The sequence below is a fragment of the Notolepis coatsorum genome, assembly GCF_963971535.1.
Source record: "Notolepis coatsorum genome assembly, chromosome: 5".
NCBI classification, from domain to species: domain Eukaryota; kingdom Metazoa; phylum Chordata; class Actinopteri; order Aulopiformes; family Paralepididae; genus Notolepis; species Notolepis coatsorum.
Window position 1 is genome coordinate 134,527,275 of NC_140169.1, and position 17,525 is coordinate 134,544,799.

Below are 17,525 nucleotides of genomic sequence, written 5' to 3' on the forward strand. Positions count from 1 at the left end.
TCTCTCTTCTCTCTGTCCTTCACAAGGACGGACACACACACACACACACACACACACACACACACACACACACACACACACACACACACACACACACACACACACACACACACACACACACACACACACACACACACACACACACACACACACACACACACACACACACACACACACACACACACACAGCAAAGTAGATCAGGATGAAACTATTATGCTTAGCTCATCTCAATTAGTGACATAATTAGTCAATCTTTTAGACCAGTGTTTCATGGCTCTGGACTCAAAACTGGCCACGGGCCTCTGGTTCTGGTGGGTCCTCACATAATAGGAGTGCTAGTCTGTTCAACTGTGGGTCCCAGGGTCTGAACAATGTTACCTCAAGTGGGTCACAAGCTGAAAATGTCCCAAGAACCCACATTAAAGGAACATGCTAACATTATGGGAAATGTGCTTACCATCTTTTCCAGAGTCAGACAAGAGGATAGATACCAATTTCCTCTCTGTGTGTTCAGGAGAAGGCTATCCAGCTGCAAGCTAGCCTAGCTTAGCACAAATTAATGGAAGTGGATACGGACCACTAGCCTAGCTTAATTAACTTTAAAGCTTTTAAGCTTAAAAAACTTTAAAAGTGTTTTTGGCCAACACCTAAGCTAGTGCTCTGCTATCTTCTTGTCTGACTCTGGAGAAGATGATAAGCACATTTCCCATAATGTTGGCGAGAGAGAATAATACGTCACATTGTGTCAAAAAGTGATGACGAGTGATGACATCACATAAATGTAATAGTGAAAAATACTCGCTGTAAACTATTTGATTGGTTCTCCCGTGTGTCCCTTTTTGTGATATTTCTTTCCGGTGTGTAAGCAGTTTAATCATGTAATAGCTTGTAATAGTGTCATAGTCTAAGAATGTGTAATAGTGTGTAAAAATGTGTAATAGTGTAATCATGTAATAGTGTGTAATAGTGTCATGGTGTGTAATAGTGTAATCATGTAATAGTGTCATAGTGTAATAGTGTGTAGTAGTGTAATAATGTGTAATAGTGTCATAGTGTAATCATGTAAGGGTGTAAATGTCTAATCATGTAATAGTGTAATTGTGTGTCGTGTGTAATAGTGAAATAGTGTCATATTGTGTAATAGGGTAATTATGTAATAGTGTAATAGCGTGTAATAGTGTAATAGACTCAAGTAATCATGTAATATTGTAATAGTTTGTAATAGTGCCTCGTTCCTCTGAGAACGTCAGTTATACAATCACTTTTTCATCTTGTTTCCTTTGCCGCGTTCCTCTGAGACATATAGCCCTATAATTCCTTGTCAACATCAATGAACTTCAAGTTTTAAATGATTATTCCATCCAAATAGTTTTAAAGGTTTATTCCACCCAATAATGTAATAGTGTGTAATACTGCAATAGTTTAATACATTATTTAGTTTTATTTCCTCAAACAGACATTATGTTCATGTAACTTGCATCAATCCGATCATGCTTATTATAACCCTTAATTTCAGTCACCGGAAGTTTAAGTGACTACAACTGCCTTACAAAACAATTTCCGGCCACCCTAACCACTTCTCATTCTACACCCCAAAACTGCTTACACACTGGAAAAAACTCACAAAAAACTCACAAAAACGGGCGGGGCCTAATGGGGCGGGATAAACTGGAGAACCAATCAAATAGTTTACAGCGATTCTTTTTCACGATTAAATCTATGTGACGACATCACTCGTCAGCACTTTTTGACACTGTGACTTATTATTCTCTCTTTGGCGTGTTCCTTTAAGACCCATTTCCCATCTTCATCTGTCCATCCATCTCTATAAGCTGTGATTCAGCTGAAAATATTTTTTTCATAGCTGATCCAGGGGGCTGCAGACAGGTCCAAGCCATTCACCTCAACATGAGAAGGCATCTCACCTCCTGGGGGAGAACGGAGGAACGACTCGGGAGAAGGGATGTGGGGCACTAAAGTGATGGATTGATTGATTGATTGATTGATTGATTGATTGATTGATTGATTGATTGAACATTGTATTAACAGATTGCAGAATGGGTACAATACAGTACAGCTCAATACACACAATTGTTAAGGGGATGCAGACCAGAGAAAGACTTTCCTCTTGTTTACATCAGGGTCCCCCATTTTTAATTCATCATAACATATATGACATACAGATAGACAGTACTGCTACATCTAGACATTTATGACATACCAGATCTACAAATATACAGTACTGTTTATGAGTACAAAAAGAGTCTAAAAAGAGAGTATATACATTTGAGGGGTAAGAAACTGTACATTGGAGGAGGTTGGGTAGGCGGGGTGAGGGGCGTGGAGATATTGTTGTTGGTGGGGTCGTTCTTCATACGGAACGCCCTCATATGGGACCCCTGTGAGGAGGTAAACGGTCCTCCACGAGTCCACGGTTTAGCACAGCTGTTCTTGAGCTGCATCTCGAGCTGCAATACTCTCATTGATTCAAAACTGCTATTGAGCAAAACAAAGGCAATGGTATTTGCTCCAACTAGGTCAACTGCCTCTCCCCCCTCTATTTTCACCCTTGATGGTTGTTCTATTGAGGTTATTGAAACGTACAAATACCTTGGCATCTGGCTGGACAAGAACCTAGATTTTAAACATCATATTGATGCTTTAATCCAAAAACTTAAATTCACAGTTGCTTTTTTCTATAGGGTTAAATCATGCTTTTCCCCCGCCTCCCGTAAACAGGTGTTTTTGGCCCTTTTTTTTGTCACAACTAGATTATGGTGACATAGTTTATAGATTTGCTTGGCCTACTGCCTTAGCCAAACTCGATCCGCTTTACCATGCCGCTCTGAGATTTATCTCCAATTCACCATATCAGACGCATCACTGTACACTTTATTCACTAATTGGATGGACTTCACTGGCCACATGCAGGTTGCAGCACTGGTATGCTTTTATATATAAGGCTGTTCTTGGTAAACGTCAGTTCCAAGCTTTAATTAATTCAAAACTCCCTCAATCTTAGATCCAACACCTGGATGCGCTTTAAAATACCGCCCGTGCGGACTGAGGCGTGTAAAAGAAGCCTATCTTATTTTGGTCCTTGGTCCTGGAATAACCTCCAGACACGTTTCAAATTGGCCTCTCCGATCTTCAAACAAAAAATATCGGAAATCCTTTCCATCTGCTGCTCCTGCTTTGATGTTGAGTTTTTAATTTTGGTTGATTGTTATTGTTTTATTGTGCTTGTATTTTCTTTTAATTTTCATAAGAAATTCCGGTTGTATGGTAGTTCAAGTTTCAAGTTCAAGTTTCTTTAATAGTTGTCATACAGAAGTACAGAATACTTTTATACAAAATGCTTCTTACTGTTACGCTCCAGAGACTGTGCAAGACAAGATAAGTATGAAATAAAATAACATAGTAAAATTAGAAGTAAAAAAAAATGAGGTCACAGTGTTCAGTCTAGTCTATGTACAACGTTCGATGCAGTCTAGTCTAGTTCAATTGTGCCTTGTTATGTATGTATTGTCATAATGTGTGCTCGCCTTCTTGGGAGTACTGTCGATGTGACATCTACAGAAAATATATTATTATATTTATATACTTGCTATGTGTTATTTATCTGGTCAGATGGTAAATGGTGCATTTATATAGCGCTTTTATCCAAAGTGCTTTACAATTTTGTTCCTCACTTTCACCCATTCACCCATTCACTCACACACCGATGTTGGAGGCAACCATGCAAGGTGCCAACCTGCTCATCAGGAACAGTTAGGGGTTAAGTGTCTTGCTCAAGGACACTTTGACACGCTGTCTGGGAGGAGTGGGAATCGAACGGGGAGCCTTCCGATCACCAGACGACCGCTCTACCTCCTGAGCCATTGTCGCCCCTCTTACATCACCATTCAAAAAAAAAAAAAAAATCGAATGTGTTATTTCAATCAATATATGTGAACTGTGAGCAGTTCTCTCCCAAAGCCAGTAACCAGAGAAGTAAGAATCAAACTTGTGATGTCATCAAGTATAAAGTCTGGAGCTGATCCATTGGCAATGCATGGGAGACTGCTTTTGTGGACAAACAGAGCATTTGTTTTATTTTTGTATATTAAAATGAGCTTTATTCTACAGTAGTGTTCTCAGTTCTGAAACAGAAACTGTACCTATGAACTCAGCACATTCCCCTGGGTGCACTCAGGGTCATGACATCTATAAACTCTTTACCAATTAATTGTATATGGAGCAGCTTCAGACTTGATGACATCACACGTACTGTATGAGTTTTAGCACTCTAGTTTTTGGATTTGGGAGAGTTTCTAATTTTCACTAATATTTTTTCTCTCACTGCGAATAAGAGTCTGCCTGTGTATGAAAGTATGGTCATCTGCATTAGCCAACACCAACATTTGGTCCACCAAAACTGATCAATAACAGATTGGACTAGTGTGAAATATTATTGAAGGAGTTATGTAGCCTATGCGATGAACCATCATATCATGTATGATGATACATTAAAAGTAGAAATTTGCTTTAAGCTGTCCTGAAAACATATTGTAAAGCACTTTGGTGCAACTTGGGTTGGTTTTAAATGTGCTATATAAATAAAATTGTTCCTAAAATATTAATTTAATCCCACTCAATTCATGAAAGACAGAGATGGGCCTGTTAGTTATTAAATAATTAATATCCTAATCAGAGCGTTTTCATAAAGCAAACACAAGCTAAAGCTACAGGGCCTATAGGCCAATATGATATAAACTACCGATAGCAGACCGATACAGACTGTTGCAATGTTGAACACGGTGGCTTCAAAAGGGACATTGCTAGTAGCTATCATGTTGCCTGCATGGCATTCCAATGCCCCCATGCTTGTTGGGTGTCTGCGAGCGCGCGTTCACTGAGAGCTGTAGACTGTGAAGGGTGCTCCCCGTACTTCAGAGAAAATGGAATTGCTCAGTATACTTATAAATTTCGCTAATTATAGCACTTTTATTATTTGCATGGTAAGCAAACTACCACAGATTGTCCTCTTAACAAAAGCGAAGTCGACCAAAGGTGTGAGCTTGAAGGCTGTGGTGCTAGAGGTGACAGGGTAAGGGAGAATGCATAATGTTCAAAATAAATTCCATGTTTGAATATAGGCCTATCACAGGCATCACGTGGTGTACAGTAACTAATGCACGCTGTGCTCGGAAATAACACTTATATATTATTGTGGTTGCATCTACTAGATATTTGTTTCTTTCTTTGAACTGTTCATCCTATTAGTGTAATGCGACACTTTGTGTAAATTGGACATGATTCAGTTAATTGACTGAATTACAAAAAAGTTAATTTACTGTTACTGTTTGCTAATGCAATAACTAACAGGAGATGCACTTGGGTCCAGACTGTTCCCTAGCAACAGAATCCCAGTGAACCAGTCTATACTGTAACGTCCGCGGAAAAGGATGATTCACAGAGGCTGTTGTTATTTCTCACGCTACAATCTTTTTTTTGTTTGTTTACAACTGTGTAAGATAGACACTCGTTCAAGCTATCCCGTCTCCGCTCAGCTGGGCTTTGGAACGACGATAGTTAGGGCCTATGAAATAATTAAGGCAGGCGGCGGCTACTCGGGTTAATTGAACTTACTTTAATTTAAGCTAGACAATTCATAAAGCGTTTGCTGCATGATTTTGTGATGCGTGGACCTGACAAACGACAACACCATAAGAGAGATACGATAAGATATTACTTTATTGATCCCCTGGCCTTGGGGGAAATTCGGTATGTATTTCCCGAATCTGGTCATGATGTGGAACAGTGTGGATGTCTACTAGGAGGGGAGTTAAACGTCTCCATAGGGCTCTCAGTATAGCCCTGCAGCTGTGTGGCCCTGTAACTCTGCCATTCCACATATTGGCACATAAGGTCAGCTCGACGTAGATGGGGCTGGGGGGGGACTGGTGGAGCAGCTGGAGGCGGAGAGGGATCGGGACGAGGGTGTCATATGACAGCATTGTACACAGTTACTGACGACACCAGGGAGTGTTTTGCTCTTTAACGGACAACCGACTCACATGATGTCCCGGTTCCCTCGTTGAGCCGCGCGTAATTGCGCACGTTGACGTACAGGCGGCCACATGTGCGCCGTGTGTGTAGAACTGTGTCTGTATAACCGTGTCTGTATAACTGTGTCTGTATAACTGTGTCTGTATAACTGTGTCTTTATAACTGTGTCTGTATAACTGTGTCTTTAGAACTGTGTCTTTATAACTGTGTCTGTATAACTGTGTCTGTATAACTGTGTCTTTAGAACCGTGTCTGTTTAACTGTGTCTTTATAACTGTGTCTTTATAACTGTGTCTGTATAACTGTGTCTGTATAACCGTGTCTTTATAACTGTCTGTATAACTGTGTCTGTATAACTGTGTCTGTATAACTGTGTCTGTATAACTGTGTCTGTATAACTGTGTCTTTAGAACCGTCTGTAGAACTGTGTCTGTATAACTGTGTCTGTATAACTGTGTCTGTATAACTGTGTCTTTAGAACCGTCTGTATAACTGTGTCTGTATAACTGTGTCTTTATAACTGTCTGTATAACTGTGTCTGTATAACTGTGTCTGTTTAACTGTGTCTGTATAACTGTGTCTGTATAACTGTGTCTTTATAACTGTCTGTATAACTGTGTCTGTATAACTGTGTCTGTATAACTGTGTCTGTATAACTGTGTCTGTATAACTGTGTCTGTATAACTGTGTCTTTATAACTGTGTCTGTAGAACTGTGTCTGTATAACTGTGTCTGTATAACTGTGTCTGTTTAACTGTGTCTTTAGAACTGTGTCTTTATAACTGTCTGTATAACTGTGTCTGTATAACTGTGTCTGTAGAACTGTGTCTGTAGAACTGTGTCTGTATAACTGTGTCTGTTTAACTGTGTCTGTTTAACTGTGTCTGTATAACTGTGTCTGTTTAACTGTGTCTTTAGAACTGTGTCTTTATAACTGTCTGTATAACTGTGTCTGTATAACTGTGTCTGTAGAACTGTGTCTGTATAACTGTGTCTGTTTAACTGTGTCTGTTTAACTGTGTCTGTATAACTGTGTCTTTAGAACTGTGTCTTTATAACTGTGTCTTTAGAACTGTGTCTGTATAACTGTGTCTGTATAACTGCTCTGCTGTCTTCATTCCAGGTACGTCGTGGTCGCCACCTATCATGTGCACCATGACTATCCATACTCCACGTTTGTGGAGTATCCAATGCTGATTTTGCAAGGTACTTTGGACACCCCTGTATTATTATTATTATTATTATTATTATTATTATTATTATTATTATTATTATCATAGCGGTTACGCAGGACTGCGTGCGACGTATTCCGTGTGACGTACTTTGATATCTGAGCAAAATGACCTTCCACGAGTGTAAGTGAAACCGAGGCTTATATTTCTGTTTCAGACATCGTCTTGCTGTTCCTCATCTTCAGTTATGACGGCAACTTGAGACAGAGTCTCGTCTACAGCCTACTGTATCCTCCATGACCTGGAATATATCTATATCTGTCTGAATATACCTGCATATAATCCTTCTATACAATTTATACAGCTGCATATAGCTATGTATGGTGCAGTAGCATGTACAATAATGCTGTATATACATATTATTACTGTATATATACAGTATACACACATGTCTGTACATACCTGCACATAATAATTTTACATATCTGTAGAATCGATACTATATGTATATCTGTACATATCCCTTATCTACTCTTACTAGTTAGGCTATACTGGCCAGTATGACTACTACCATACTGTCTTTATACCTGTATCACTGTATATATTAATATTACAACTCTGTACATACATCTGACCCACCCAGTAGTACTAATCTATATATGTTATACCCAGTTCAATCATCTGTACATTGGATATTACTATTGCACTTTACAGTTACATTGCACTCTGGTTGGATGCCAAACATCTTTTCGTTACTTGCGCTGTATGATGACAATCTAATCTAATCAGTTTTAGGCTTCCAATAAACACACTCCACCACATGATCGTGAATCATAATCATAATGATAATCTTTGTATGGCACTTGCAGCTGTTGTAGTCTTTAAGTTGTTTTCCCCTTCAGATGTGTGGGTGGATGGAGACTACTGATAACACAGGGCTGGGTCGTTGATATGGCTATGGTGAGTTTTCTTTCATAAGTGTCAAGCCTACAGTGTCGTCGATGGGGCAGCAGGAGCCCGATCTGAACGGCATCAGCTACAGTATAAATGCTAAGAGTGTTTGCCTCAGTGATGACTCTTATGAAATGATGTAAACCTGGGATCAGGTAGAAAGACAAACACAAGAGACACAGCACAATCTTTCTGGTGGGAAAGAAATATACCTTTTACAATCCCTGAAGAGTGGAAATGTATTTATGATTACTCGTAGGCTTAGATTATAACAAGCAGGGCCGTTTCTAGCTTTTTGGGGGCCCTATGTGGAATGTTGTTTGGGGGCCCCTATTTTGTGAAACTATGGTGGGGGGATTCCAAACCCGTTAAGGTGGGCATGCATTTTACATTTAAATGCATCAATCTGGTGCACTTTAAGAGGAAAAGAGGCTAACGTATATCTTTTTTTCTCACAAATTCAAATCAAATGTCTCAAGTTGACCCCAGCAATGACAGAAAATTATAATAAATAGGAAACACTGGGGCTCCCCTACATCAAGAAACTCTCCCAAATGCACATAAATGAGCCAGATACTGCATTTTCCTTACATTTCTGACTTACAATATTGAAAGTTAAATGGAACTATTTAAGATAAAGTTAAAGTTAAATAAAGTGAAACTACATTTTTGTCAGTAAGCTACTTATGTATTTAATTTTTTTATAAAGAAACGCCCACTTGCGGTCATAAGCAGTAGCCTATCGGTAAACATTTTTAAGCTGATGATTCGTTACATCCCTACAGGATATATATATATATATATATATATATATATATATATATATATATATATATATATATATATATATATACAGTGTATTGAGTGAATACAAAAATAAAATAAAAATAAATCTAATTGTTTATTAAAAAAAATGTATGGCATTTTAGGGGGCCCTATGCAACCGCATAGTCCGCATATGGCAAGAAACGGGCCTGAGAACAAGCACAATATTAATGCGAGTATCTCACATACAAATGCTTACAGATACAAATCTCCCCCCCTCAGAGCTGCTCTACACTCTTTAGTGCGAGCAGCAAGCTTGCCCAGCTCCAGTGCCTGTGGGAGTCCAAGGATTCGTCCCGGAATAGCGCCCTCTCCTCCAGCATGTCCGTCTACACCTGCGTGGGTGAGTACCCCCAAAGCCAAACCTCTGTTGAGTCTTGCACTTTCAGTGATGGTGATTCCATATGTTCACTCTACATTTTGAGTCATGTACTTTTAGTGATGGTGATTCCATATGTTTCTCTCCATTTTGAGTCATGGACTTTTAGTGATGGTGATTCCATATGTTCACTCTACATTTTGAGTCATGGACCTTTAGTGATGGTGATTCCATATGTTTCTCTCCATTTTGAGTCATGGACTTTTAGTGATGGTGATTCCATACGTCTGCTCTACATTTTGATTCATGGACCTTTAGTGATGGTGATTCCATATGTTTCTCTCCATTTTGAGTCATGTACCTTTAGTGATGGTGATTCCATACTTTCACTCTACATTTTGAGTCATGGACCTTTAGTGATGGTGATTCCATATGTTTTCTCTACATTTTGATTCATGGGCCTTTAGTGATGGTGATTCCATACGTTCACTCTACATTTTGAGTCATGGACCTTTAGTGATGGTGATTCCATATGTTTTCTCTACATTTTGATTCATGGGCCTTTAGTGATGGTGATTCAATTTTTTTGCTCTACATTTTGTTTACCTGTATTTTAGCAAGGCTGTTTACCACTTTGATGACAACATGTGATAAGCAGGGTAAGTATTTTGGCATGTAGTTGAAAAGTGATGCTTGTGGAATACATACACCATAGAAAAATGCATTATCTCTTTGAGTTGAGTTTCGGCATGCACACACATTCAGATTGCTGCGGTTCAAGGGGGGAGAATACCACTGAATTTCCAAATATTATTCCTATGGCCTAAGACAGTTATGTCCACAGTGTATGTCCTGAATTTCCCCAAGGGGATTAATAACAGAACAAAGTGTGCATTCCAGTGATTCCACACATCCTCAGACTGAATGAGAAAAGATGAAAAAGGTGTCATATGACAGCATAGCACCAATACTCCCCTGGTAATAAGGGTACATTTTCTAGTTTTGAACTGAGAGCACAGCTATACATTTAATTTGGACGTACAAGTTAAGATAAACATACAGTACATGAATTAATGTCTGAATCCATTGTCATTGGAGAAGGTTCAGGCTGTACATAGGAATGGCATCATAGGAGAGTTGGTCCTCAGACTTCCTCCCATCTCCCCAATTTAGTTGTTATACAAATGAACTTCCTGGTCATTGTGCTACCCTACTGTCGGTCTGGAGAGACTAGACAACCACATGTCTCCTCTGTGGGTCTGGGGAGGGTGTAGACTACCACATGTCTCCTCTGAGGGTCTGGGGAGGGTGTAGACTACCACATGTCTCCTCTGTGGATCTGGGGAGGGTGTAGACTACCACATGCCTCCTCTGTGGGTCTGGGGAGGGTGTAGACTACCACATGCCTCCTCTGTGGGTCTGGGGAGGGTGTAGACTACCACATGCCTCCTATGTGGGTCTGGGGAGGGTGTAGACTACCACATGTCTCTCTCTGTCGGTCTGGGGAGGGTGTAGACTACCACATGCCTCCTCTGTGGGTCTGGGGAGGGTGTAGACTACCACATGCCTCCTCTGTGGGTCTGGGGAGGGTGTAGACTACCACATGCTTCCTCTGTGGGTCTGGGGAGGGTGTAGACTACCACATGCCTCCTATGTGGGTCTGGGGAGGGTGTAGACTACCACATGTCTCTCTCTGTCGGTCTGGGGAGGGTGTAGACTACCACATGTCTCTCTCTGTGGGTCTGGGGAGGGTGTAGACTACCACATGCCTCCTCTGTGGGTCTGGGGAGGGTGTAGACTACCACATGCCTCCTTCGATACATGTGGAGTCGCCAGGCGCTTCTTTTCACCCAACAGCTAAGAGTGACACTGGAAGAGCATAACGCGTGCGACTAACAAGACTTAACAAGACCTGACCCCTATCTTTTTGGAAGGGAAGTCATCCGTATCTAAAAATCTATAAGATTTTTCTTTTATATTCGAAGTCACTGGTAAATTACGGACAACACAGAATGGTTAATTTGGTCAAAAAGGACAATTCTTTGATAGAAAAATGCCTTTTCCCCACTTAGACCAGCTTCTACACACGCTGGTTTCTTAGTTAGTTAGCTGAACCTTTATTAATTCCCTTAGGGAAATTCGTCCTCTGCATTTGACCTATCCTAACTATTTAGGAGCAGCGGGAAATGTAGTGTAATGCCAGTACCGTGGTCAGGAAACCTAACATGTATGTATTTTGGTGTGGGAGAAAACCCACACTAACACCGGGAGAAACATGCAAACTCCACACAGAAAGGTTCCCTGATGGAATTTGAACCCAGGACCTTCTTGCTGTGAGGCAACAGTGCTAATCACTGCACCACAGTTCTTAGTTACCATGGCAACCACACACTACACGATTCCCAGCCTTTTAGCAAAGAATGTTATTATTGTACAGTAAAACATGTTTAAAACTCACATTTCAGAGAATGCTTCCTTTTATCATACCAGTAGGTTTCACTCTCCCCAGTTATCAACCTACAGTGTCAACCATTATGCAATTCTCTATGAAATATTATAACAAACATGTTTCCATATAGGGGTCTGTGTGCATGTATTTGAGGGTCCATGGCATGATACAGTTGGGACTCCCTGTGATTCTAACTCTTAATAGTTATTAAAGGTAAATTAGTTTGAATATGGCCACCACTGCCAGTGATGTCATCAGGGACATTGAATCCTTGTGTTGTGTTAATTACAAGCTCCATGAAATGATGTGGATGAAAAAATAGCAATACCTCGTCTTATAGGGAACTGCTACCTTGTCATTTCATTGAGCTGTATTCAACACAACACAAGGATTCAATGTCCCCGATGACATTACTGGTGGTGGCCACATTCAAAACTAATTTACTCTCAAACTAAATGAATGTGTGTAAAACTGTTTCGAGTTTTTGCATGTGTCCGAGATGATGTGCAAACTTAACAGCATTGTTTTTCTTCTTCGGCAAAGTGCCCCTTTAACACTTTGGATGCCACGCCATGTTTTCCTTTTTACCCCCTTGATGCCCAAACCCACTCCAATGTTAACTTAATATCGCCTAATCTATGTTTTAAATTATAGCTGTGTCTCTAATCTGCCCGTCGCTTATCAAAGACTCATTTTCCAGTCAACATTGTCTAGGCAGATTGTTTTTTTATCGCTTCATTTCCGTTTGATAGCATTTTGAAAATCACTCGTTTTCTCGGAAAAAACAACCCTATGATGATAATCGTCTTTTACTGGAATATTCCAGAACGTTGTCATTTGTCGGCCTATTTATGAATCGTTTTCAAATAAACGCTAGATGATCGATAGTATATGTGTGCGCACGCACGCTCGTGCCGCGCTCTGATAATCGCTGCTCTTATTTCCTGATGGCTTTTACAGTGAAACAGCAATATCACATATAGTGGAAACGCTTATATCTCCGTGAAAACTAGTCTGATTATCCTAAGACTGATAACATAGATTCCTTACCTGACATCAGATGGTATCCAAATGGTATATTCCAATTCCTGATCACCATTCGAAAAAATCGATAATTGTATTGATCCAGCGTGTGTACAGTATAACACATATTCGCCGTGGCACCAAGGTTCCAGAATGAACTCTGGTAGACCCCGGTTACATCAGTGAGAAGTAAAATGTGGAGTCAGAAATCCGTTCTCCCATTCACTTTCATTGAGTCCACTCCAAAAGGGTGATTTACCATCTGGGAGACGATAGGGGGCGCTTTTTTCCACATCTGAGAGCCGGCGGTGCCTGGATATCCAACGGTAGGCTCGCTTGATGCAATATGATTTCAGATCGCTAATAATATAAAAAAATAAAAATCTCGTGATGGGCATTCAACGGTCGGAGCGTAAACCCGAGATATCTCGGGCGTGGCATCCAAAGTGTTAACGTATGAATTATTATTCCTTTTTTAACTTTGGTTTCTTTGGTTCTACCAGTTCTGCTGCGGGTTTGTACTTTGACAACACTGAATTCCTGCGTGCTGGCTACCATCTTCTACTACAGACGAGGCAGCAAGAAGCAAGACTGACCGTAACCCCAACCTATGACACCAGTCACCATGGTCGTCCACCGCATGTCTTAAAACATAGGTTTTGTTGCAGAATTGGATACACGCTGCCGGTCTTCTGCATTTGCACATTATGAATATTGTACTTTTGAGTATACACTTTTAAAGTTGATTTAGCAAGTTGTAGCTTTTTCTTTCTTTCCTGTTTCATGTTTCAGAGCAGTTTTTCAGGTGGACTATATAAGTGTGAAGTACTGCCGTCATGTTCAGATTACACATGCTGCATCAGCAAAAACAAAATGGCCATTAGGCCACAATAAATAAAGGAATCACAATGAAGAAAGATGTTGTTTTTTGTTGTTCAAAAGAGTAAAACGATCTTCCATGCAGCCTCTCTCCCTTAAAAAGGAACGGTTCACTTTGTTTAAGAAGACCGTGTGATTTGTCACAAAACTGGGAGTAATTTCAATCCTTCCTGAAAGTACTGGCACTGGTGTTTTTTTTTTTTTTTAGATATTGGAAGTAAGACATTTAAAGCATTTGTTAGCAACGATGGAAATCAGTGGGTTCCGTAACGGAACTGAAGTCCTTTCACGTACTATAGTTACAAATTGTTGTCAAATGGTTAGTTAATGTGATTTTACAGGTACATTCAGTTTACCCACTGAGATAAGAGTATAACCACCTTCATAAGCCAATACAATTATATAAAATATTTAAATTAATATCATACATTATAGAAAGTAATACCAAAGTGATGTATTTATTCAAATAGGTTGTTTCTGAGGAAATGGCACAAAAAGAAAACTATATTGGTGGTTGTTGGCATGGATGTGATCAGCAACTAGAGGTCAGAGGTCATAGTTCACCCACCTTTGGTTTTACTGCTAGATCACTCGTCTCCCCAACACAACTCACAACACAATGTTACTGTGAAAATCCAGCACCAAGCGTCTCTGTGATTATTATTGCCGATATGAAAGTATAAGTTACCCTATTTAAGCCAAGCACAATTTATTTGATTCTCAACAATGGCATGAGTAAAAATATACTGATACATTAGGTTTTCTGTTCACATTCTTTTTGTTGTGTGTAATCTATTGTTCTCTGACCAGTATGAGCAGATACATGTCCACAGAAGATCAAGACCGTCTGTGAGCGCAGTATGATTTCCATTCCTTACAATTGTCATTTCACACATTAACGGGGTAATGGATATGTGCAGATACACCTTTTGCATCGATAAAAATAAAACAATCACATATTGTAAGAGGCAATCTTTGTGTTTACAATACACTGACCTACCGCTCACGCATATATACAAACCTTCACACAATTCAAACAAATGCCTAATACTTGAATCCAAATTCTGACAAAATGTATCTGAGAGAATTGTGGTAAAACATCCATATCCATGACAATTACAAAATAAGGCATTTTCTTTAATCACCTGCTGTAACGTTGGGCTCCATTTCTTTTACTACCGATAACGGAGTTCACACAGGGCTTTGCTCTGTCTATAGCTTACAGGAGATGAACATTGGGGTTATAGTTCTTTATACGTGTGACAAGGAGCTTCCCGATTCCCGTGATGAGATCCCGTTGTAGTGAAAGTTGATGATATCTGCGTTTGGCACTTGGCGTTCTACAGTATGTCCCTGGGTGAGTCAGATACTTTGTCCAAACCAATAATCCACACGGGTGAGAATACACATCTTCAAGAATCCAAGGTTAACTGCGAAGAGAAAAAAGCAGAAGAGTAACGTAAAGAACTGCGACTCTGTTCAGGTTTTTAGTATTTTTGACTCTTAGAATTCGACCGGTCTGTAACTTGCAGTGGTCGTTAGCCATCGTCAGCAGAATGTCAACAGCTCTCAAATTTCATGTGACAAGGTTAATAACACTGTCACACCAAGTCAGACGTTCAAATGCCACAGCAAAACCACCATAACACAACAAGGTTAGTAGTACTACTAAAAGCTACTACCAGCAACACAGTGCACAGCTACAACATGCCTATTTAAAAAAAAAAAAAAAATTAATATCTATTTAAAGGGATGTTTCATGTTTCAGCAGTCTTCCCTCTATGTAAGTGCATCTACAAGTAAGATAGTGACAACTGCTGTCCCCGTCATTCACCGTCAACACCACCATTCCTCCCAGATGATGTTAGAGGTAGAGTGTGAATGTTAGTGTTTGTGCATTTGTCCGGCATTTGTGTCCTAATGGATTATTTGACGGCGTACACGAGGTTGATTGGAACGGACGGCACGGCGGCGCAGCAGCAGACAGACAGAAACACTCGTGGTCTACAGTCTCCCAGCAGCGCGTGAGAGACGGGAAGACAGAAACACTCGTGGTCTACAGTCTCCCAGCAGCGGGCGAGAGACGGGAAGACAGAAACACTCGTGGTCTGCTACTTTACAGCCTCCCAGCGGCGTGAGAGACGTAAGAATGGTGAAGGACAGCGGGTTCGTTTTATGGCTGAGCAGTGAGAGTGCGTACTTGGAATCAGGGCCGAGAGGTATACAGTCATGGAGACATGCAAATGTAGGAATTTTGTAAATATCATACTTCTGAAGTATAAACAAACTACTGCTGTGCACATTTCAATAGAAAAGACTATTCGTAGTCAAAGGTATGCGTTTGTTTTGGCATTTGATTACAGATTTATTATCTTTGAAAAAAAAAAAAAAAAAAAAAAAAGCAGATGCGGTCAATTTGTTGTAGGTTTGAGAGTGTGCCGTGTATCTTTGCCCTGCATGGAATGTTGGGGAGTGGTTACCGTGGTTACCTGCTGCCTTGCTGGAAGAACGTTTCTAAACAGAGAAGTTGACAGTTGGTCAAACTACACCGCAAGTGAGAAATTGTTCCTATACTCATAAAAAAAGAATTACGACATAAGTACCTTTGACTCAGAAAAATACATACACAAAAAAATATTGCTATTATAATAAGTATTAGTATAATATATTACAAGTAGGGATGCTCGATATTGGCTTTTTTACTGATACCGATATACCGATATTGTCAAACTCTTAATTTCCGATATCAACCGATACCGATATATGCAGGGTTCCCCCCCCCCCCCAAAAAAATTATAATTTCAGGTAATTAACATTACATATCTCTTGTTGTGGAATTAACACAACATTATGCATACTTTTGACAATAAATCAAATCAGAATTTGTTCTTACTTGCCTGCCTGGGTAAATAAAGGTTATAGAAATGTAAAAAAAAAAAAATATAAACCAACAATACCGATATTTTACGATATCACATTTTAATGCCGATATCGGCCGATAATATCGGACATCCCTAATTACAAGTATTATATTTAGACTTGGTCCTCAAAATTTATGGAAGTGAATGGTGTTCACAAGCTTACTAGTAGATGACTTGTTCTACTAAAGTGAAATATCCCTTTAGGACAATGTGAAGGTGGACGGCTGGATTGGAACCCAGGGTGTTGTGTGAATAATATGGTTGTGTCTCTGTATTTACTGTACATTACAAAAGGATGCACTGCTCTCCAACTGTAACTGGTTGGTGTATTTTTCAAACCTCTGGGAATCACACGGGACATGCATCAAGGCCACACTGAGGCATCCAGCCTCAACTACAAACACATTCGCCGGCAGGCAAGTGGTGCAGTTTACCCTCTCCGGCCCCCCTCCCCCGCTCACTTCCTCAGAAGTCAAACATATCATCATCATCGACATCATCCAACGACCAACTCCAGTCTCCCAGGCCAAACTCAAGCAACCTGAAACAGTACAAGGTTCACCGAGCGGTCAACCCCACGGCGTACACCACTTTATAATACTGTACAAAACAATTAGAGCCCGACCCATTAATATTCACATTCACAGACATGTATCGCCATATAGGTTGATGATTTTCTTTTACAGAACATAGTCATAAATGCAGAGAAAAGGTATTACGTAGTAAAATTACTATTATTACCTAAACAAAAAGATAAACGCATCATTAGTGAAGATTAAACTATTTAGAATAGAATAGAACATGCAATTCAAACTAGTTTGGTTCCAGCTCAAATATAATTCAGTTAATGTCTCTTAGTAAAATGTAAATAATTTTTATTTATTTTTACAGGTGGCTGAGAGTGGAAGAAGTAAGATGTGCAACTACATATAAA

At 39.8% G+C, this 17,525-nt stretch overlaps 2 protein-coding genes across 2 annotated transcripts in view; one reads left to right on the plus strand and one right to left on the minus strand.

Moving 5' to 3' along the window:
- Positions 1 to 4,915: 4,915 nt before the first annotated feature.
- On the plus strand, positions 4,916 to 13,386 carry LOC311228849 (solute carrier family 66 member 3-like; the record flags this gene model as incomplete). The annotated part of the gene is made up of 7 exons (XM_084314803.1): positions 4,916 to 5,090; positions 7,176 to 7,258; positions 7,442 to 7,511; positions 8,127 to 8,184; positions 9,223 to 9,343; positions 9,937 to 9,978; positions 13,295 to 13,386. Exons 1-7 carry the CDS (start codon positions 4,942 to 4,944, stop codon positions 13,384 to 13,386), a joined length of 615 nt encoding a protein of 204 aa, XP_084170929.1. The 5' UTR covers positions 4,916 to 4,941.
- A 976-nt stretch (positions 13,387 to 14,362) lies between these two features.
- The window catches only part of LOC311229304 (rho-associated protein kinase 2-like), a 105,692-nt gene continuing 102,529 nt past the window's right edge, over positions 14,363 to 17,525 (minus strand). Inside the window, exon 32 of the mRNA XM_084315378.1 lies at positions 14,363 to 15,100. Within this exon, the coding sequence (XP_084171504.1) occupies positions 15,097 to 15,100 (4 nt within the window). The 3' untranslated portion in view covers positions 14,363 to 15,096. The remainder of the gene's footprint in view (positions 15,101 to 17,525) is intronic.